We start from the raw sequence: 16,012 nt of genomic DNA on the forward strand, positions 1-16,012 counted from the left end.
CAAAAATTCAAGCCATATCTCAATTGTGCACCTGTATTTAAAACTGTTCTTAATAGATCATATCTGTTTTAGAGTTGTAAATTAGAAGTCCACTTACTTTTGAACACATAATATAATAGCAATACATCACATAGGTACCAACAAAGAATGGACTATTTGAACCAAGTTTTGAAAAAAAAAAATAATTTGGAAACAAGGAAGAAAGAACAGTATGTTTAATGCGATAAAATGTATCAAAAACTACATTGTATTACAGACATGGGATAGAAAAGTGCTATAGAGGAGTCTAGTTAAAAATATAAAGAGTGGTTCTTTGGTTCTGAAGAGTGCTTCAGTGACCAATACAATGACCCATTTTTGAGAAATTACAAAAAAAAAAAAAAAAATTGTCAAGAGATGACAAACGTAAATTAGACAGATTATCATATCTTCACTAAAAGGAACTCTATGAGTTTTCATAGAGTTGTCATATACAATTCATATATAAATTGAGTTGGTATTTTTTTTTTCTCTCTCAGCTGCACTTACCCTCAGTTTAAACTCATACAAGCAGTTTAACTTCTCCTGAGAAAAGAATGAAGACTCAGTACCCCCCCCCCCAAAAAAAAAAATTTTTTTTTTGCATTTTGTCAGGAGCCACAGATATTAATTTTGTGTTCCTTGATATGCATTTTTTATTCTAAAAAGATGGGTAGCCAACAATTAGCATTTCATGTATCACGAAGACCACAGTTTCATATTTAAATCTTCTTTACTGTTCTACTGAAAAAAAAAAGTAGAACCTACTTCTTGGATGGCCTGATGGTGAGTAAATTAACAGCAAATTAAAATTAAAAATGTTGGGTCAAATGTCTCTTTAATTATGCAAATTTCCATATGAACCTAGTTTTGTTCATTTGACATCCTGAGTGATATGTATTTCATATGAGCAGTCTCATGCACTGTAATTAAATGCGTTGTTGAGATATATATATATACTGTATACATTATATTTAGATTGATTTCATATAAAGTCAAAGATATGATTTAATATAAAGTCCTATATATAATATATAACCTGAAATAAAATCATAACTCTGCCTTATCAAACTCCACTGGTGTGTTCTTTATTTGCTTTCTCTTCTCCATCTTCCTGAATGTGTGGAGATCTCTGGGGTTTAATGATTACGTGATTAAACAGTGTGAGGCGTGGACTGTCCGGTCGCAGCTGCTTCAGGTCACCAGAGGGAGTGATGATGCCACGACCCTGAGGAGATTAAAAGAAGACTGATACATTAACTGTACAATAAATTTCCTAAAAATTACATGACGAGTGTTTGAACAGTTATGTGCTGTTGAATGTTTCAGGAGTAAACTGATTCCGAATAACTATGTATTTTTAACAATTACATATAAATATTTCAAGATAAACCAACCATAGGCTCTGAGGTTTCTTAATATATGCTTCTGTAGAAGTGAACATGCTTTCAGGGCATTTTTACCAAATCTTGTTCATTAGCCCAATTCACGGTGAAGTACTACATTACCCACAATCCCTAACAAAGAACCACCAATCAGAGAAGACTCTGTTACCATGGAAATGTAAACTCTGGCATAACATTACAATAATGTGATTAAGTTGTTCTCCCTACCAAAAGGTATTAAATCTTAGCCTTAAGTCGCTGGGGTTTATGTTTTGAAATTGGCAATAAAAAAAAAGGTTACACTTTATTTCACTCCACTTTAGACATTCTACTGACTGTAAGTAACTTTGTAACTACATGTCGACTACATATCAACTAAATCTCAGAAATTTTCAACTACATGTCAACTAACTCTCAGAGTAGACTGTTAGGGTAGGTTTAGGGTTAGTGTTAGGGGTAGGTTTAGGCTTAGTATTAGTTGACAATAAGTTGACAAAGAAAGTGTTAGAAGATATTAAGCAGACAGGCTACTAATACTCTACTAACTGCTAGTTGACATGTAGTTGCAAAGTTACTCACTGCTAGTAGAATGTCTAAAGTGGACTATCAAAATAAAGTGTTACCAAAAAAAATAAAAAAAAATTGTGTAAGTCAAAATTATCAATTTTTCTTTTATGCAAAAAAATAAATAAATAAATAAATAAAAATAATTATAATTAGGATGTTAAGTAAAGATCATGTTCCATGAAGATAATTTGTAAATGTCCTACTATAAATATATCAAAACTTCATTTGGACAACTTGAAATCTATTTAGATTTTAATTTTTTTGCACCCTCAGATTCCTGATTTTCTACATTGTATCTTGGCCAAATATTGTCTGATCCTAATGAATTGGTCATCAATGGAAAGCTTATTTAATCAGCTTTCGGATGATGTATAAATCTCAATAAATAAATAAATTACACTTGAGACTGGTTTTGTGGTCCAGGGTCACATATAATATTTGTAAATATTGTATACTGCATATTCAAGTTCATTCTAAGATGTACACTGACTTTAATTTTTACATTCTTTAGATTTTTGATTTTTAAATCATTGTTAGCAATATCATGATTGTGTAGGTTGGTATGGTTCATGACTTGGTCTATAATAACAATATCTTACTGAAATCTTTTAGAAATCACAATTTAAATGAGCAGGGAAAAATACTCCCGAAACCAAGACAGCTGAAAAAGTAGGTGATCACCGTTGAATAATTATAAAATCCTGCTATTTAAATGATGGGTTTTCTTTTATTAAACAATATTTACACACACAAGTATGTGCTAAATGGTAAAAAGTCAGTGTCTGTGTTTAAAAATGGAGGACAGATGCTGTGACAGATGGAATTGACTTGAGATCAGATGAATGAATGCATGACTAAACGATGAACAGATTGGTTGGATGGATTGATGGGTTTTACTCACCGTTCCTAAAGAGACGAACGAGAAGACTGGGATGCAAACCATAGGAATCACTGTGAGCAAAGGTGCCAACATGTAACTCCAGTCCGGCACAAACTGATCAGATAAAGATACTGACTTGGTACCCAGCAGGTTATACAGCAGAGTTGCCTGTGGGGGTGGGATTACTTAATTTGATGCAAAACTTAAGTCACGACACAAAATAGTTACAACATCCTGACCATACTTCAGTACAAGACATTGAGGACCTGCAACACTCAATATAATCACTCAGTCACTGAATTCCTCATTTGAAAATACCTTATGGATAAAACTATCTGCTAAAAAATAAAAGTCATTCTAAATGCACATCTATTTTAAAGCTGCGGTAGGTAACTTTTGACGCTCTAGCAGTTAATAAACAGAACTGCTTGTGTCTTGCGGAAGAACATTGTAGCCGGAACTACTTCCCTCTGTTTATGTCTTTGAAGAATCACAAAGGTACTGGGTTACTCCGCCGCGGTATCCCCGAAGCAATCTAAAATAGTCCGAATATAAACACTTATTATAGGTGTACCCTAGTGATTCAGGACAAGCCAAAAACATGGTTTGGAAAATGGATTCATGGTGTACTCACTTATTATATACATTTTTCTACATTTTGAACACAAACAAAGTTACGGAGCGCAGCTCTGATTGGTTGTTTCTTAACGGGAGCGATGTATTTCTGCAAATGGCAATAGGACACTGGGAAAAGCCAGAGGAGCTTGATTTTTTTCACAGATTATCTGTCTCATATTCTACTGTCAGGACATAATGACAGGATTAATAAATATGTAAAAAATATATTTTTACAAAAGTTACCTACTGCAGCTTTAAGTAGCTACTGTTTGCCACTTGTTCTGTTTAAGTGTTAAAAGTTCCATAAAATAAAAGAGACAGAAGACTCCAAAAAGCTCCAAACCATGACCGATAAATAGCTTGAATTAATGAATGTATCGAAGGAATGGACGCATAGCAGGATGTCAAATGAAACATGAAGCAATCATCGATGAAACTAATGAGAAAACAATGCAGATTCTGAAACAATGAAGAGTTACAGAAGCGTGAGAGCAAGAGAGCTAGAGAGAGACGGAATGTGAACTCACAGCACAGATGAGAGGGGTAATGAAGAGCCAGCAGTACTTCAGCACAGGGAATGGCGCGTAGCCTATCATATCCTCAATGTTGTCATAGAAACGGTTTGCACCTGCAAACCAGCCATTTGCATCACATTGTTTTTTTTTTTCTTGTTTACCTTTCTCTCATTTTTCAAATGTTTGTCTTATTTCAGTTATTATTATACACAGTGTACGTTTGTTGAGTAGCAAACTTTAAACTCCGGGGGACGTTTTATGAACAAAGTATAGAGCTAAACGATTAACTCACTCAACTTAAAACTAGTTTAAGAATATATATATATATATATATATATGTTCAATACTCACCCATAATTGATAATTCGGTCACACTTTATTTTAAGGTCCAATTCTCATTATTAATTAACCATTTACTATGACTTTTGCCTCAATTGATTCCTAATTTGCTGCTTATTAATAGTTTATAAAGTAGTTGTTAAGTTTAGGGTATTGGGTAGGATTATGGATGCCATGCATTATATGTACTTTATAAGCACTAATAAACAGCCAGTATGTTAATAATAGGCATGCTAATAAGCAACTAGTTATTAGTGAGAATTGGACCCTATACTAAAGTGTTACCGATAATTCATATTATTATGTAATTACATAGTAATAAACATAGTACAACATGTAATTGCTGTAGTGTAGAAACAAATTATTGTATAAACACTGTAAATAGTATTTTGTCATGTAAATTATAAGAATTTTTTTTGGTTGCATTGAGGGGAAATATGTTCTTAGGATCAGAGTGAAACAGGATTCACAACCCGTTTTACTGCATTAATGTGTCAGAAAAACAAGCTATTCAATAAGAAAAAAACAGCACACTTTACGGTGTATTGTATGTGTATTTTAGCGCCTCTTACCGTAAACCCATGCGACCACAATCGTCTCAAAGCAGGCGATAAAGAGCAGGTTAGTTCCACTCGGGCCGTAGGTGTCCATCACAGTAAACAGATGGAATCCTCCCTAAAATGTTGTATGCTGTAAAGTACGAAAATATCTACAAATATCTATTTTCTTTTCTTTTTTCTATACCTTTGTGATGAACGGCAGACCCAGTAAGAAGCAGATGACGGCGATTGCTAAAACCAAAAGCTCTCGCCGCTTCCTTAGAACTCCAGGAAACAGGTCTGTGAGAGCTGTGGCTAAACTCTCCACACACACAAACTACAGAAGACATGAACATAAACCCTCACACATTCATCAAATTTGACATAAGACTTGTGGAAAATAATTATAATAAAATATCATGTTATGTGATGTTGGACAACCGTACCTGGCTGTCAAGGCCCAGAAGAAGTACCATAAAAAAGAAAAGAACAGACCAGAACTGGGGTCCAGGTAACAGAGAGAGGGCTCTGGGATATGCTATGAAAGCTAGTCCAGGACCTGAGAAGAAATCCAATCAAATCAGATCGAATCTAGAAGTTTTCAATATTGTTCCATAAGCCTAAAACATTTAAACAAGAAATATTTCATTCATAAATTACATTTGACATTTTCTTTGTAATACTATATACTATATTCTATAATTATGTGTCAAAAGCAGCATTCACGCATGCATAGGCCACAAGTGTTGGTCTGAGATGCTCTCTTGTGGTGGATAGCAACATAGCAGTACTACAGTACCCAGAATCTAGTAGATTACAATCTGCAACTAGACGGATGTACTGTTACATCCTCTACAGTCAAAAATCTTGGTGTTATATTAGACAGCAACTTGTCTTTTGAAAACCATATTTCCAATGTTACAAAAACTGCATTCTTCCATCTTAGAAACATTGCCAAGCTACGAAACATGTTATCTGTTTCTGATGCAGAAAAGCTAGTTCATGCATTTATGACCTCTAGACTGGACTATTGTAATGCACTTCTAGGTGGTTGTCCTGCTTCGTCAATAAACAAGCTACAGGTAGTCCAAAATGCAGCAGCTAGAGTTCTTACTAGGTCAAGAATATATGATCATATTACCCCAATTTTACAGTCTCTGCACTGGCTACCTATTACGTTCCGTATCAGTTACAAATTATCATTACTTACCTATAAGGCCCTAAATGGTTTAGCTCCTGCGTACCTAACTAGCCTTCTACCAAGCTACAACCCATTACGCACCCTAAGGTCACAAAACACTGCACTTTTGGTAGTTCCCAGGATAGCAAAGTCCACTAAAAGAGGTAGAGCTTTCTCACATTTGGCTCCCAAACTCTGGAATAGCCTTCCTGATAATGCTCGGGGTTCAGACACACTCTCTCTGTTCAAATCTAGATTAAAAACACATCTCTTTCGCCAAGGATTCGAATAATGCATCTCATAATTAATCAAGTGTGGAAAATGAAATAATGTTTTGTGAGGAGACACAAAGTTTGTTGAAGGAACACAATACTTTTGAAAGCGACCACAAAAGAATCTTTTGTAAGTGAATGCAAATAATCTCTATGGTTCTGTGAGAAAACATAAAAGTTCCATCGGGTGAATGTAGTGCTTTTGTAAGCATATCCAAAAGCACTGAAATAGAATTTTTCCTCCCATCTCATATTTTGTTCCATAACCATGTCCCCTTTGGGGCTGCATACCCATAAATAATCCATTGTACTATATTATATCAAGACAGCTTATATAGTCTCATCGTAACAATATTTACCTGATGATGCTATTTCTTCCATGGGTAAACCTAACTGATGTGCCATGAACCCCAGAATAGAAAAGACGACAAATCCAGCAAAGATGCTGGTGGAGCTGTTCAGAAAACAGAGTGCTATACAGTCCCTGTGGAACACAGAATATAGAAATAACAATAAATGATGAAACGCAGATGACTTAGATATGTATCAATGGGTGGGGTGCAGAACGTGAATGCAGGGGGACACTGACTTGTAGCAGTCATTGTTGTATTTGTTATAACTGCCCAGCGCCGTTAGGACGCCTTGACACACAGCGTAGGAGAAAAACACCTGAGTGCCTGCATCACGCCATACCTGCGGGAAAATGAGATAAAGATGCCACATAAAATGCATTTGAATTTTGGGTTGGAATCTGACCTGGGCATTTTTGATAAGATTCACAAATTCACAGTAGACATCCAGTTTTGATTACAGCAGCTTGAGCAATGCACTCCTCGAATGGGCCTCTAGTCTGCACATCTGGTTACTATAAGAAGGGTTAGAGGGCTGACATCCTCCAACTCAGTTTCGTAATACTAGTGTTTATTCACTTTGCTTAGACTCTATATACATGATATCCTGCTATCTATTTATACACACTTCCTGTGTGAGTACATTGTCAGGGCATTGTGCAATGTACATTGTACATTAAAAGATGCAGTTTGGATGGCATCTACATACATCTCTTAAGCTCTATGTATTCTCACTGAAGCCCCAAAAAGTGTGAAACTGTGATTTCAGAGTTAGAAGAATGTTAAATCTGGCACTGATTCTGATGTATACTGATCTTCTATCAAAAAAAAAAAAATACAAAAGTAAATAAAAATGACTAAAAAAAATGCCTGGGGATGCAGCCCTTCACTTAACTTTTTGAGTGAGTATCCTCAAAAAGGATAACACTGAAGAGGACAGTAAGTAACAGAGTAATACAAAGGAACTAATATATACACACACAACAAATCCTTCTAGTCCTCAAATCTGATTGGCTGAGAGCCTTTTCCAGGCATGCAATATTCTAGTCACAACAACCGTTTCACAATTGGTATCACACCGCTTGCAGTATTTTTCACAGGAAATGTCAATGGCAGGCGCCCAAATCCACTATAACTTTAGAAATAATAGTGTTTTTGTTGTTGTTGTTTTTTGTGTGTCATGGGATGTAGTTTTAACTGTTTTTCAGACAATAATGTAGTTGTTTGGACTTAAAATATGCGGTTTGCTAATAAAGATAACATCTACTTAATAATTTGCTCCAGCATTTTAGAAACTCCAGGGCATCAGCGTCATTAACCCGCCAAGAGCAGCCTCACCTCGCACAGCTCTTCTGGAATTCACCAGTGCCTCTGAGGTCTCTATAGAGGTTAAACTTGACATCTAGTTTTGTTTTGGGTAAATCTAACAGGCAGTCTTTCGGCCTCATTAATCTATTCTTTTTTTTCCAGAGCAAATAGATTTGGCTGACGGGCAAAATGCCATCACGTTATATTTTATAAAACTTTAATGCCGTGTACCAGAGCACTGCCTTTGTACATTTGACTGAGTTGCTAAGCAGCTTTTATGTTGGTTGTTGTTGTTTATTAATTAATGTTTTATATAAATAATAGTATTTCATTGATGATAGTGCTTGGTTTTCGAAACGCAGAAACAGTTTCTTTAGTTACTCGTCTGATGTTGTTCATCTAATTATATGAAGACTATTCTATTCCATCCATCTATTCTCCAAACCACTTATACTCTGTAGGGTCGCAGGGATGGGGCCTGTTTCAGAGTCTCAGGTCACAGGCTGATGACAGATGGCCAGTAAATTCTATTAATTCAATTATATCCTAAAATTAATTCCAATGCCGAAACCTACAAAAATATCAAATACTATAAACATGAATTCATATTAGTTTCAGAAACAACAAGCACAGAGTGGAGGCTTTGCTTCTGCATTTCTGAAGTCTACCAGGCCAAACCAGTGATAGTAGAGGGGTGGAGGACACCCTATAACAATTCCAAGATCTCTTCCATGCTGCCTCCCTATCTCACTTTTACAGCTGCCTTGTATAAATCCAACAAACTTGGTTTTTACACCTCCCTACTGTACTGCATGTCCAGAACAAACCCCACAAGACAACTGTAGCTCCCCTCCAAAAACCAAAAGCACCTCCCTCGCAATACAAAGAAACTCCCTCTCTAAGAAAATAGTTTTATCAGTTGCATTGTGAAACTCCTCTTACAAAATTTCTCTTTGAGAAAACATAAGTTACATGTTTTGGTGTCTGTGTGCATCTGATTTTGCCTCTAGTTCAACAGACCCAGTGATACCCACTATGCCTCAGGCTATCCCTGTCTGAAATCCTTACAAAGTCATTATAGTCAATGGGTTCTTAAGACCATTAATAGGTCATTTTCTTGGAATGCTCCTTTATGCATTACGATCCAACAAGACCACCAGCATAACCCGGATTTACAAATTTGGACTTTTCTACACATGCCACAGAATACTTATTGTTTTACGAGCCATTAGAGCAATCTACAGTTCCATGAATTAGACCTAGCATGGAAAACGCATGACAAATCTAACTATACAAGAATGCTAGACTGCCATCCAACTATTTCGGAATCCTATTTTGGAATTACAGCTGTTTCAGTACTAATACAAATATGAACGTGAAATCAGATTCCTTCTAAATGCATATGTATGGTCGTATTGTGTGTTTTTACATCATTCCAAAATGTGCACATCATTCCAAACTGAAAATGCTTGTCTTGGTTATCTTATTTAAAAATGGAATCTGCATCTGTAACATCTTTGTGCATCTTTCATTCACCATTTTTGAACCCCCCACTGCCATCCAGCCTCCTTGTTTTTTTGGTGTTTTTCCACTGCATGGCACAAGTCGGCTCGGTAAGGCTCAGTAAGTTTTGGTACAGCTCTACTCGGCTCGATTTGAGTTTCCACCTCAGTTTAGTACTGCTTTACAGTGGGCGGGATTATTCACATATTGTTATTGTTGTGCCACCTCTACTGCCGCGGCTTGTGAATTTTTTTTTAATCACCCCGTCAAGTTCTCGTTGTATCCGCTCCTCTACTATTAATGAGAAGAACATCTGTTCTTCCTCAACAGACAGCGAAACAGCCATTTTTGGGTGGTTAAAAAAGGTGTGCTCGTTCAAAACAGTTGCGTTCAATCATTCTCTGACTGTGCCGATTTAAATCTAGTGGTTCTTTTGCGTTTGTGTCTCAAGTTCAGTGAAGCAGGTAGTGACAACTCTCTCCAGCCAATCCGTGATCAGAAGAGTTTACGCATCACTTGGAACCTCAACCAAAGTGGTACTAAGAAAGTACCAGGTACCATACCCACAGGAAAACGTAGCACTTTATTTTACAGTCCTGTTCCTCATGTACATACTATGTACTTATTATAGTAATTACAATAACTATGTAATAACTAGGTACTAACCCTGAACCTACCCCTAAACCTAACCCTACCCCATGTAGTTACCTTGTGTTACCAGAACTTTCTTAGATAAATACACTGTTAGTACATGTACTGTAAAATAAAGTGCAACCGAAAACCCCCCAAAAGCGAACCGTACCGTGCCGTACCATGCAGTGGAAAAGCACCATTATTAGAGATTGGCCAAGTGGCAGGTTTTGCCAAATATTTCCATGCCATAAAATTGCATCTTGAAATAATCAACCGTTTTGACTCACTGTAATTAATTAAAGCGATCATGTATCTCCATCAGGTCCACAAGAAATAGTAGACCATTGGACTTGATCATACTGTATCCGAGACATTATCAATTCTAACCTCAGACTCTACTTAGGACAGATAACATGGCAAATTAAAAGTAGGTATTGTGTGCACTCACATCAGGATTAGAGAGCTTACTGATATCAGGATATAGATAATAAGCAATTCCAGTTCCAGCTCCTGGCAGAGTCACTCCTCTGATGAAAAGGATGAACAGCATTAAGTAGGGGAATGTAGCTGTGAAGTACACAACCTGCAAAAACAACACATACATATCATGTATTTTATCTGAAAAACATTAGCATTGAAACTGGCAAAATTTTTGTACGTTGGTTGATGCCGAGAAGTGGTGCTAACATGTTAATAGTGTTTGAAAATAACATACTCTCCTAACTTACCAAAAGCAAACCTGAGATAAAGTAATTTATGACACAGCCTTGTCATTTTAGATTCTACATCTTTTAAACTTTTATTATGATTCATGTTTCATGGGAATTTTACCAGCTGTACCGGGTGTGCTACTGAGCAAGTTTACGACATCGGAAAAGCCATATTTGAAACCAGTTATGTGGTGGGAAAATAAAATATTTTGAAGTCAAATCATAGCAATGTGGAAGGATCTGCTTAAAATATGTTTTGCTACAGTATGTGCTTTGTGGCTGCTAGTTGTTTGCTAAGCTGTTAAGCATGTTCCTATGCAGGTGCAGGTACATTTGGAGGTTGTTCTAAGTGATTTCTTGAGTGTTTATGCAGCTGCTGAGGTGTTATGGACTGGTTTTAGTGTTCTACTACATTGTTGGATGCCATGTGTGGTTGCAATGCTTTTGCTAAAATGTTTTGAATGACTGTTAGCATGCTACTATTTGGTTGCAGGTTTATTGATTGGGAATAGCAAGGTGGTTGTTAGTGTGTTATGGACGGTTGCTCAAAAAAGTATAAAGATTCCAGTCCCTAACTATGGCTCAAGTCCTTCAGTGTAAGTCTATGGGTTTCGAGTGTTTGTTTATAAGAACATGACTTTGTTTACTCCTGATTATTTCACTGGCAGACAGATGTGCATGAGGATCAGCTGACCTTGCCTGTGGTCTTGACTCCTTTAAAGATGCAGAAATAACAGATGACCCAAGCCAAAAGAAGACACATGGCAAGATCGCCATTTACACTCCCCAGAGCATTACTGTTCGCCACCCGCAACATACGATGGCTGAGGGTAGACACAAAAACACACAAATATTATAAACAACACTTTTTTTTTTAGTTCAATATATGTAAAGTCTCAAAGTCTTAGATTTCTAGTTTAAGGATAAACCTAGGCCCAGAAACCCAAATATACCCATGCTACATACAGATTTATCATTGATGTTATTTAGTTTTGTGGGTTTTAGTTTAGGAAACTGCACAACATATAAACATTGTTTTCAGTGAGTTCACCGGCTCTGTGGTTCAGCCCAGATTTCTCAATATCCCCTGTCTGCCTGATGAAACATTAAAAGTCTTTGTCTCACAGATGTTGGATGTTTTTCATTTCCCCCACCCTTTTAAGGGTAGGGGTTATCTCACTCATAGTCTAAGACTTGGAAGAGAACTATCCCTAAATGATTTGAGCTTTCTGACATTACTAAATCCTTTCGTAAGTGACAGTAAAGCACTTTCTGTGTTGTTAAAATGGGAAATATGTATGTGTTTTTATAAGGAGCTATTGCTGCCTGACACTGTATGACTGCAACCTGTAATGTAACGTAATTATAGTAATTTTCTAATAAACGAAGTTAGGAATTGCATTGTAACAATCAAAGTTTCAAATTGTTCAAAGAAATGTGCATCAGCACTAATGCATAAACAGTATTTGAAATGCTTAATAGCAAATAATGTAACTTACAACCAGTACTCTTGTTCTGGGGAGACCAATTTAAAAGGCGCCCATTCAGATGCATTTTGAAAACTGTTGAAAGAAAGACATATGGAGTTTGTGAGTTCACCACAGCTTTTCAAGGACATTCTTTTCAACCAAAAGCAGATGTTTCTGTGTTATGATAAGCAAGAGACACTACAACCTTGTTCTTTTTTGTTCTGAAACACAGTGTAGAAAGAAAAATGATGTAACTAAACCCGTCGCCACTGGTTTGCTGATTTAAGATTGTCTAGTTGGTCTCGAAATAACGTTGTAATCTATTTTCTTTCAGTGGCACATTAACAGGAAAAAAAAAACTAAGCTTATTATATGAAGAGCTATATAATCTAACAAATTTCAGTGAAATGTTAAAAAATCTCTATTAGGTCTTTTTCAAAAACAGCTGCATCAGTCTGTGTTCTTTTCATTTTCCTGTTAGGTGAGTCCCAACAAAGAATAAATGTTTCTTGCCATAATGAATGCATTACAAAAGGGTCTTTGTTTAGGCAACTTTTCCATCAAACGTGTTTGCAATCTTCTAAAGCCTTCATCCAGAGAACATCTTCCGTGACCCTGTAAACATCCGGGAGAACAACAGAAGTGTTTCGATGATTGTGTACTCGGTTCTTAAATGAGGTTACCTCGTGCTGTAGTTGCTGCCATATTTATCCGTTTCATTGTAGAGGAAAGACCAGTCAGCGTCAGGTCTGTGTAAACCTGTGTAGGTAGCATTTATATTGTGGCAGTCCGCTGTTGATAAAATGAGAGATCAAAGGGAGCTAAAATTGAGCTGGAATGGAAACAGTTATTTATATTCATATTGAATTTATGTTTGCAACAATATTATTTTTAACATGTATGTTATATATGACTAATTCTGTATTTTAGGAAATAACAGGAATAAAAATAAAACATTTTTTATTGTAATTGTGACTTTATTGTTTGTTGAAATTGGAACTTTATATTTCACTGTTACAACTTTATTTCTCAGAATTGTGTTCTTGTAATTGTGAATTTGTTTATAAATGTATGTATTTTTTCAACAGCACTTTTGATTATCACTGCAATTGTGAGTATAAACTGCATGTCTCGTAAACTGTGACTTTATTTCTTGTAACTGCAGATTATATCTCACAATCACAACTTTACTTCACATGATTGAGACTTTATTTCTCATAATTGTGACTTTACCGCTTGTAATTCCAACTTTATTTCTCGTAATTGTGATCTTGTATCTCACAATCCCAACTTTATATTTTTTTTTTTATATTCGGCATATTTCAATATGATTTCATATCTCTTAACTGCAGCAACCAAACTTTTATTTCTCGGAATTGCAATTTTAAATCCTTAATTATACAGTATTTCCCGATCTGATTTAATTTTTTACTTTGAACTTTATCTCACAATGATTTTTTTTTTTTTTTTTTTTTATGCTGGTGCATAAACCGAGAGAAAAAAAAAAACCTGGGCAAGTCTGAAATTGCCTGACTGTTATTCAGTGTCTTGAGCTTATATGAATAGAGTTTATAAATGCGTTACATAATACATTAAACCACACCTGTGTTCCAATAATTGTCACAGGAAGTCCAAGGTAGAGTACTCCAAAAAGAGTTGAATAGATAAAACAGAGCCCAGGCCAGGACCACAATGTAATATATATTCAGATAAATCACTATAACTTGGGAGGCAACACCTACACCTGTGGACACAAACCACACTGTGTGAGGAAAAAGCACATGTGCAAAATAATCCACAAAGCACTGTACAGTTAATTCCAGCAATTCAATACATGGACCTTTATGAAAGCATAAGTCACCTTCAAACAAGGGGCAGATTTTTCTCCAAGCAGTGATTCCCCCTTCACTGGTGTATTGACCTAATGCCGTCTCAAGGAAGAATACTGGGATTCCACAAAAGAAGAGGAAGATGAAATAAGGGATGAAGAAAACACCTGGGGAGTCCATAAGAAACATCAGTCATTAGTCGTAATCTAAGGTGAAAATCTTGTTTTCATTATCTTTAAGGGTTGTAAAGGAACACAGCAATAACATATCATTAAACATCATGTAAAATGTTATACTGTAGCTTCTTTTGATCACATTTGAATAAGGAGCTCGAGGGGAAATGGAAGCAAACCGTTTGGATTTACATGATTCATTTTTAAAGAAATATAACTTGTGCTTACTTATTTTAATATATAGATATATATATATATATATAATTAGTTAATTTGCAAACACACTTTTTTAATCATTTTACAAAACATGTTTTATACATTGTGCATTTTAATAAATCTCAACCAGTTGGGTTGTTTCAAATAAAAATAACTAAAACAATATAAAACAAAATAAAGCTAACTGAAATATTGGCTAAAACATAAAAAATAGATTTATCTAACAAATACAATAACAATATTTAAAGCACAGATGAGTGAGATGAGTTCCCTGACAAAGTTTAATTTAATGGCATTGAGATTTGAATAAACCCCTAGGCCTTAGTATGAGCAATTGTAAGTGTAGGAGCTAAAAAAAAAAAAAAAAGGCATTTGCTTGGGGGAGGAGAGCCATGATGTGTAACAAAAGTTGTTTCTGAGCATTGCAGAAGAACATAGTGGTCTATTGATTGAGTCAAAAACCATGGGGTTCAGTTCTGATGTGCTGAATCTTAAAGGTCAAATCCATCTCTCTGTGCCCCAGGCGTATTGCCTCTTTCTTTCTTTCTTTCTTTCTTTTTCAATGTTACACTTCTTCTTCAACAGTTCTGCTTTACAAACCTCTTTCGCTTTGACAAACTTTCACTTACCCCCTCCGTTTTTGTAGCACAGGTAAGGGAAGCGCCACACGTTCCCCAGGCCGATGATCTCTCCAGCCATGGACAGCAGGAATTCAGTCTTGTTTGTCCATTTCTCCCTGGCCTCGGGTCTTTTTTCAGCGCTCCCTTCCAGGCCCTCTGTCTCCTCCATAGCTTCCCCATTAGCAATGCCTCCATCTCTTCTCTCCTCCATGGCTTTTATCTATCTATATGTGCCCCTCTGTGAGCATTCAGTTCATTGCAAGTTAGCATATTAAAAGTCCATCAGCATGCAGAACAATGAGTCTGCATTTGTGGACAAGTTGGTGCAAAGCATTCAGTGTTTTTGTTTTAATTTCAGTTAAATGAATGCATCAAATATGCTTTTATTCGGTAGAAATATCTTAAACATTTAGTGTAAAATGTGTCTCCTCAAAAACAAACAGTATGGCAAGAAATGGAAATTAATGGATGTTTACGTGAGATTATTAAATTACTTGCATTTCCCAAAGAGAAATTATATATACCAGAAACAGTTCACAAATCTAGACTATAATAATTTAAAATCTGGAAAAACCAAAGTTACCAAAGTTTGTGTTCAGTTCTCTCGCAGGCGTGTGCAGAGCGTCAGTGTTCAGAGTGGAGTGTTCTTGAGTGAGTGAGCGGATCGCGGTGAGCGCGAGAGGGCGTGACGTATGCGGTGTCATGTAGCGCTACAATCTGGACTACACGCCATGTCAACATATTTACCTTTTTTTATTTATTTATTTTAAAACTAATTTTAGAAGTGTTCGTGTTTGTAACCATTATATAAGTATTAACACAGTCATTTATATATATGTAGGCTATATATATATATATATATATATATATATATATATATATATATAT

General features: G+C 35.8%; 1 protein-coding gene across 3 annotated transcripts; it reads right to left on the reverse strand.

The window, feature by feature from the left end:
- Positions 1-200: 200 nt before the first annotated feature.
- LOC113057456 (sodium- and chloride-dependent GABA transporter 2) lies at positions 201-15,780 on the reverse strand. 3 transcript variants are annotated; one of them, XM_026224888.1, is made up of 16 exons: positions 15,708-15,780; positions 15,134-15,362; positions 14,148-14,282; positions 13,890-14,030; positions 12,970-13,078; positions 12,317-12,379; positions 11,512-11,641; positions 10,556-10,690; positions 6,903-7,006; positions 6,673-6,797; positions 5,308-5,420; positions 5,067-5,198; positions 4,895-4,997; positions 3,996-4,096; positions 2,872-3,018; positions 201-1,246 (listed from the first exon to the last, which is right to left on the reverse strand). In XM_026224888.1, exons 2-16 carry the CDS (start codon positions 15,333-15,335, stop codon positions 1,085-1,087), a joined length of 1,902 nt encoding a protein of 633 aa, XP_026080673.1. In that variant the 5' UTR covers positions 15,336-15,362; positions 15,708-15,780; the 3' UTR covers positions 201-1,084. The 3 variants fall into 3 exon arrangements, 2 of the variants coding, with proteins under 2 accessions (XP_026080673.1, XP_026080681.1); XM_026224896.1 differs by having other exon boundaries at positions 15,134-15,348; positions 15,708-15,754; XR_003277823.1 differs by lacking the exon at positions 3,996-4,096 and having other exon boundaries at positions 1,109-1,246.
- Between the last annotated feature and the right edge of the window lie 232 nt (positions 15,781-16,012).

This window comes from Carassius auratus, chromosome 4 (genome assembly GCF_003368295.1).
Source record: "Carassius auratus strain Wakin chromosome 4, ASM336829v1, whole genome shotgun sequence".
NCBI lineage: Eukaryota > Metazoa > Chordata > Actinopteri > Cypriniformes > Cyprinidae > Carassius > Carassius auratus.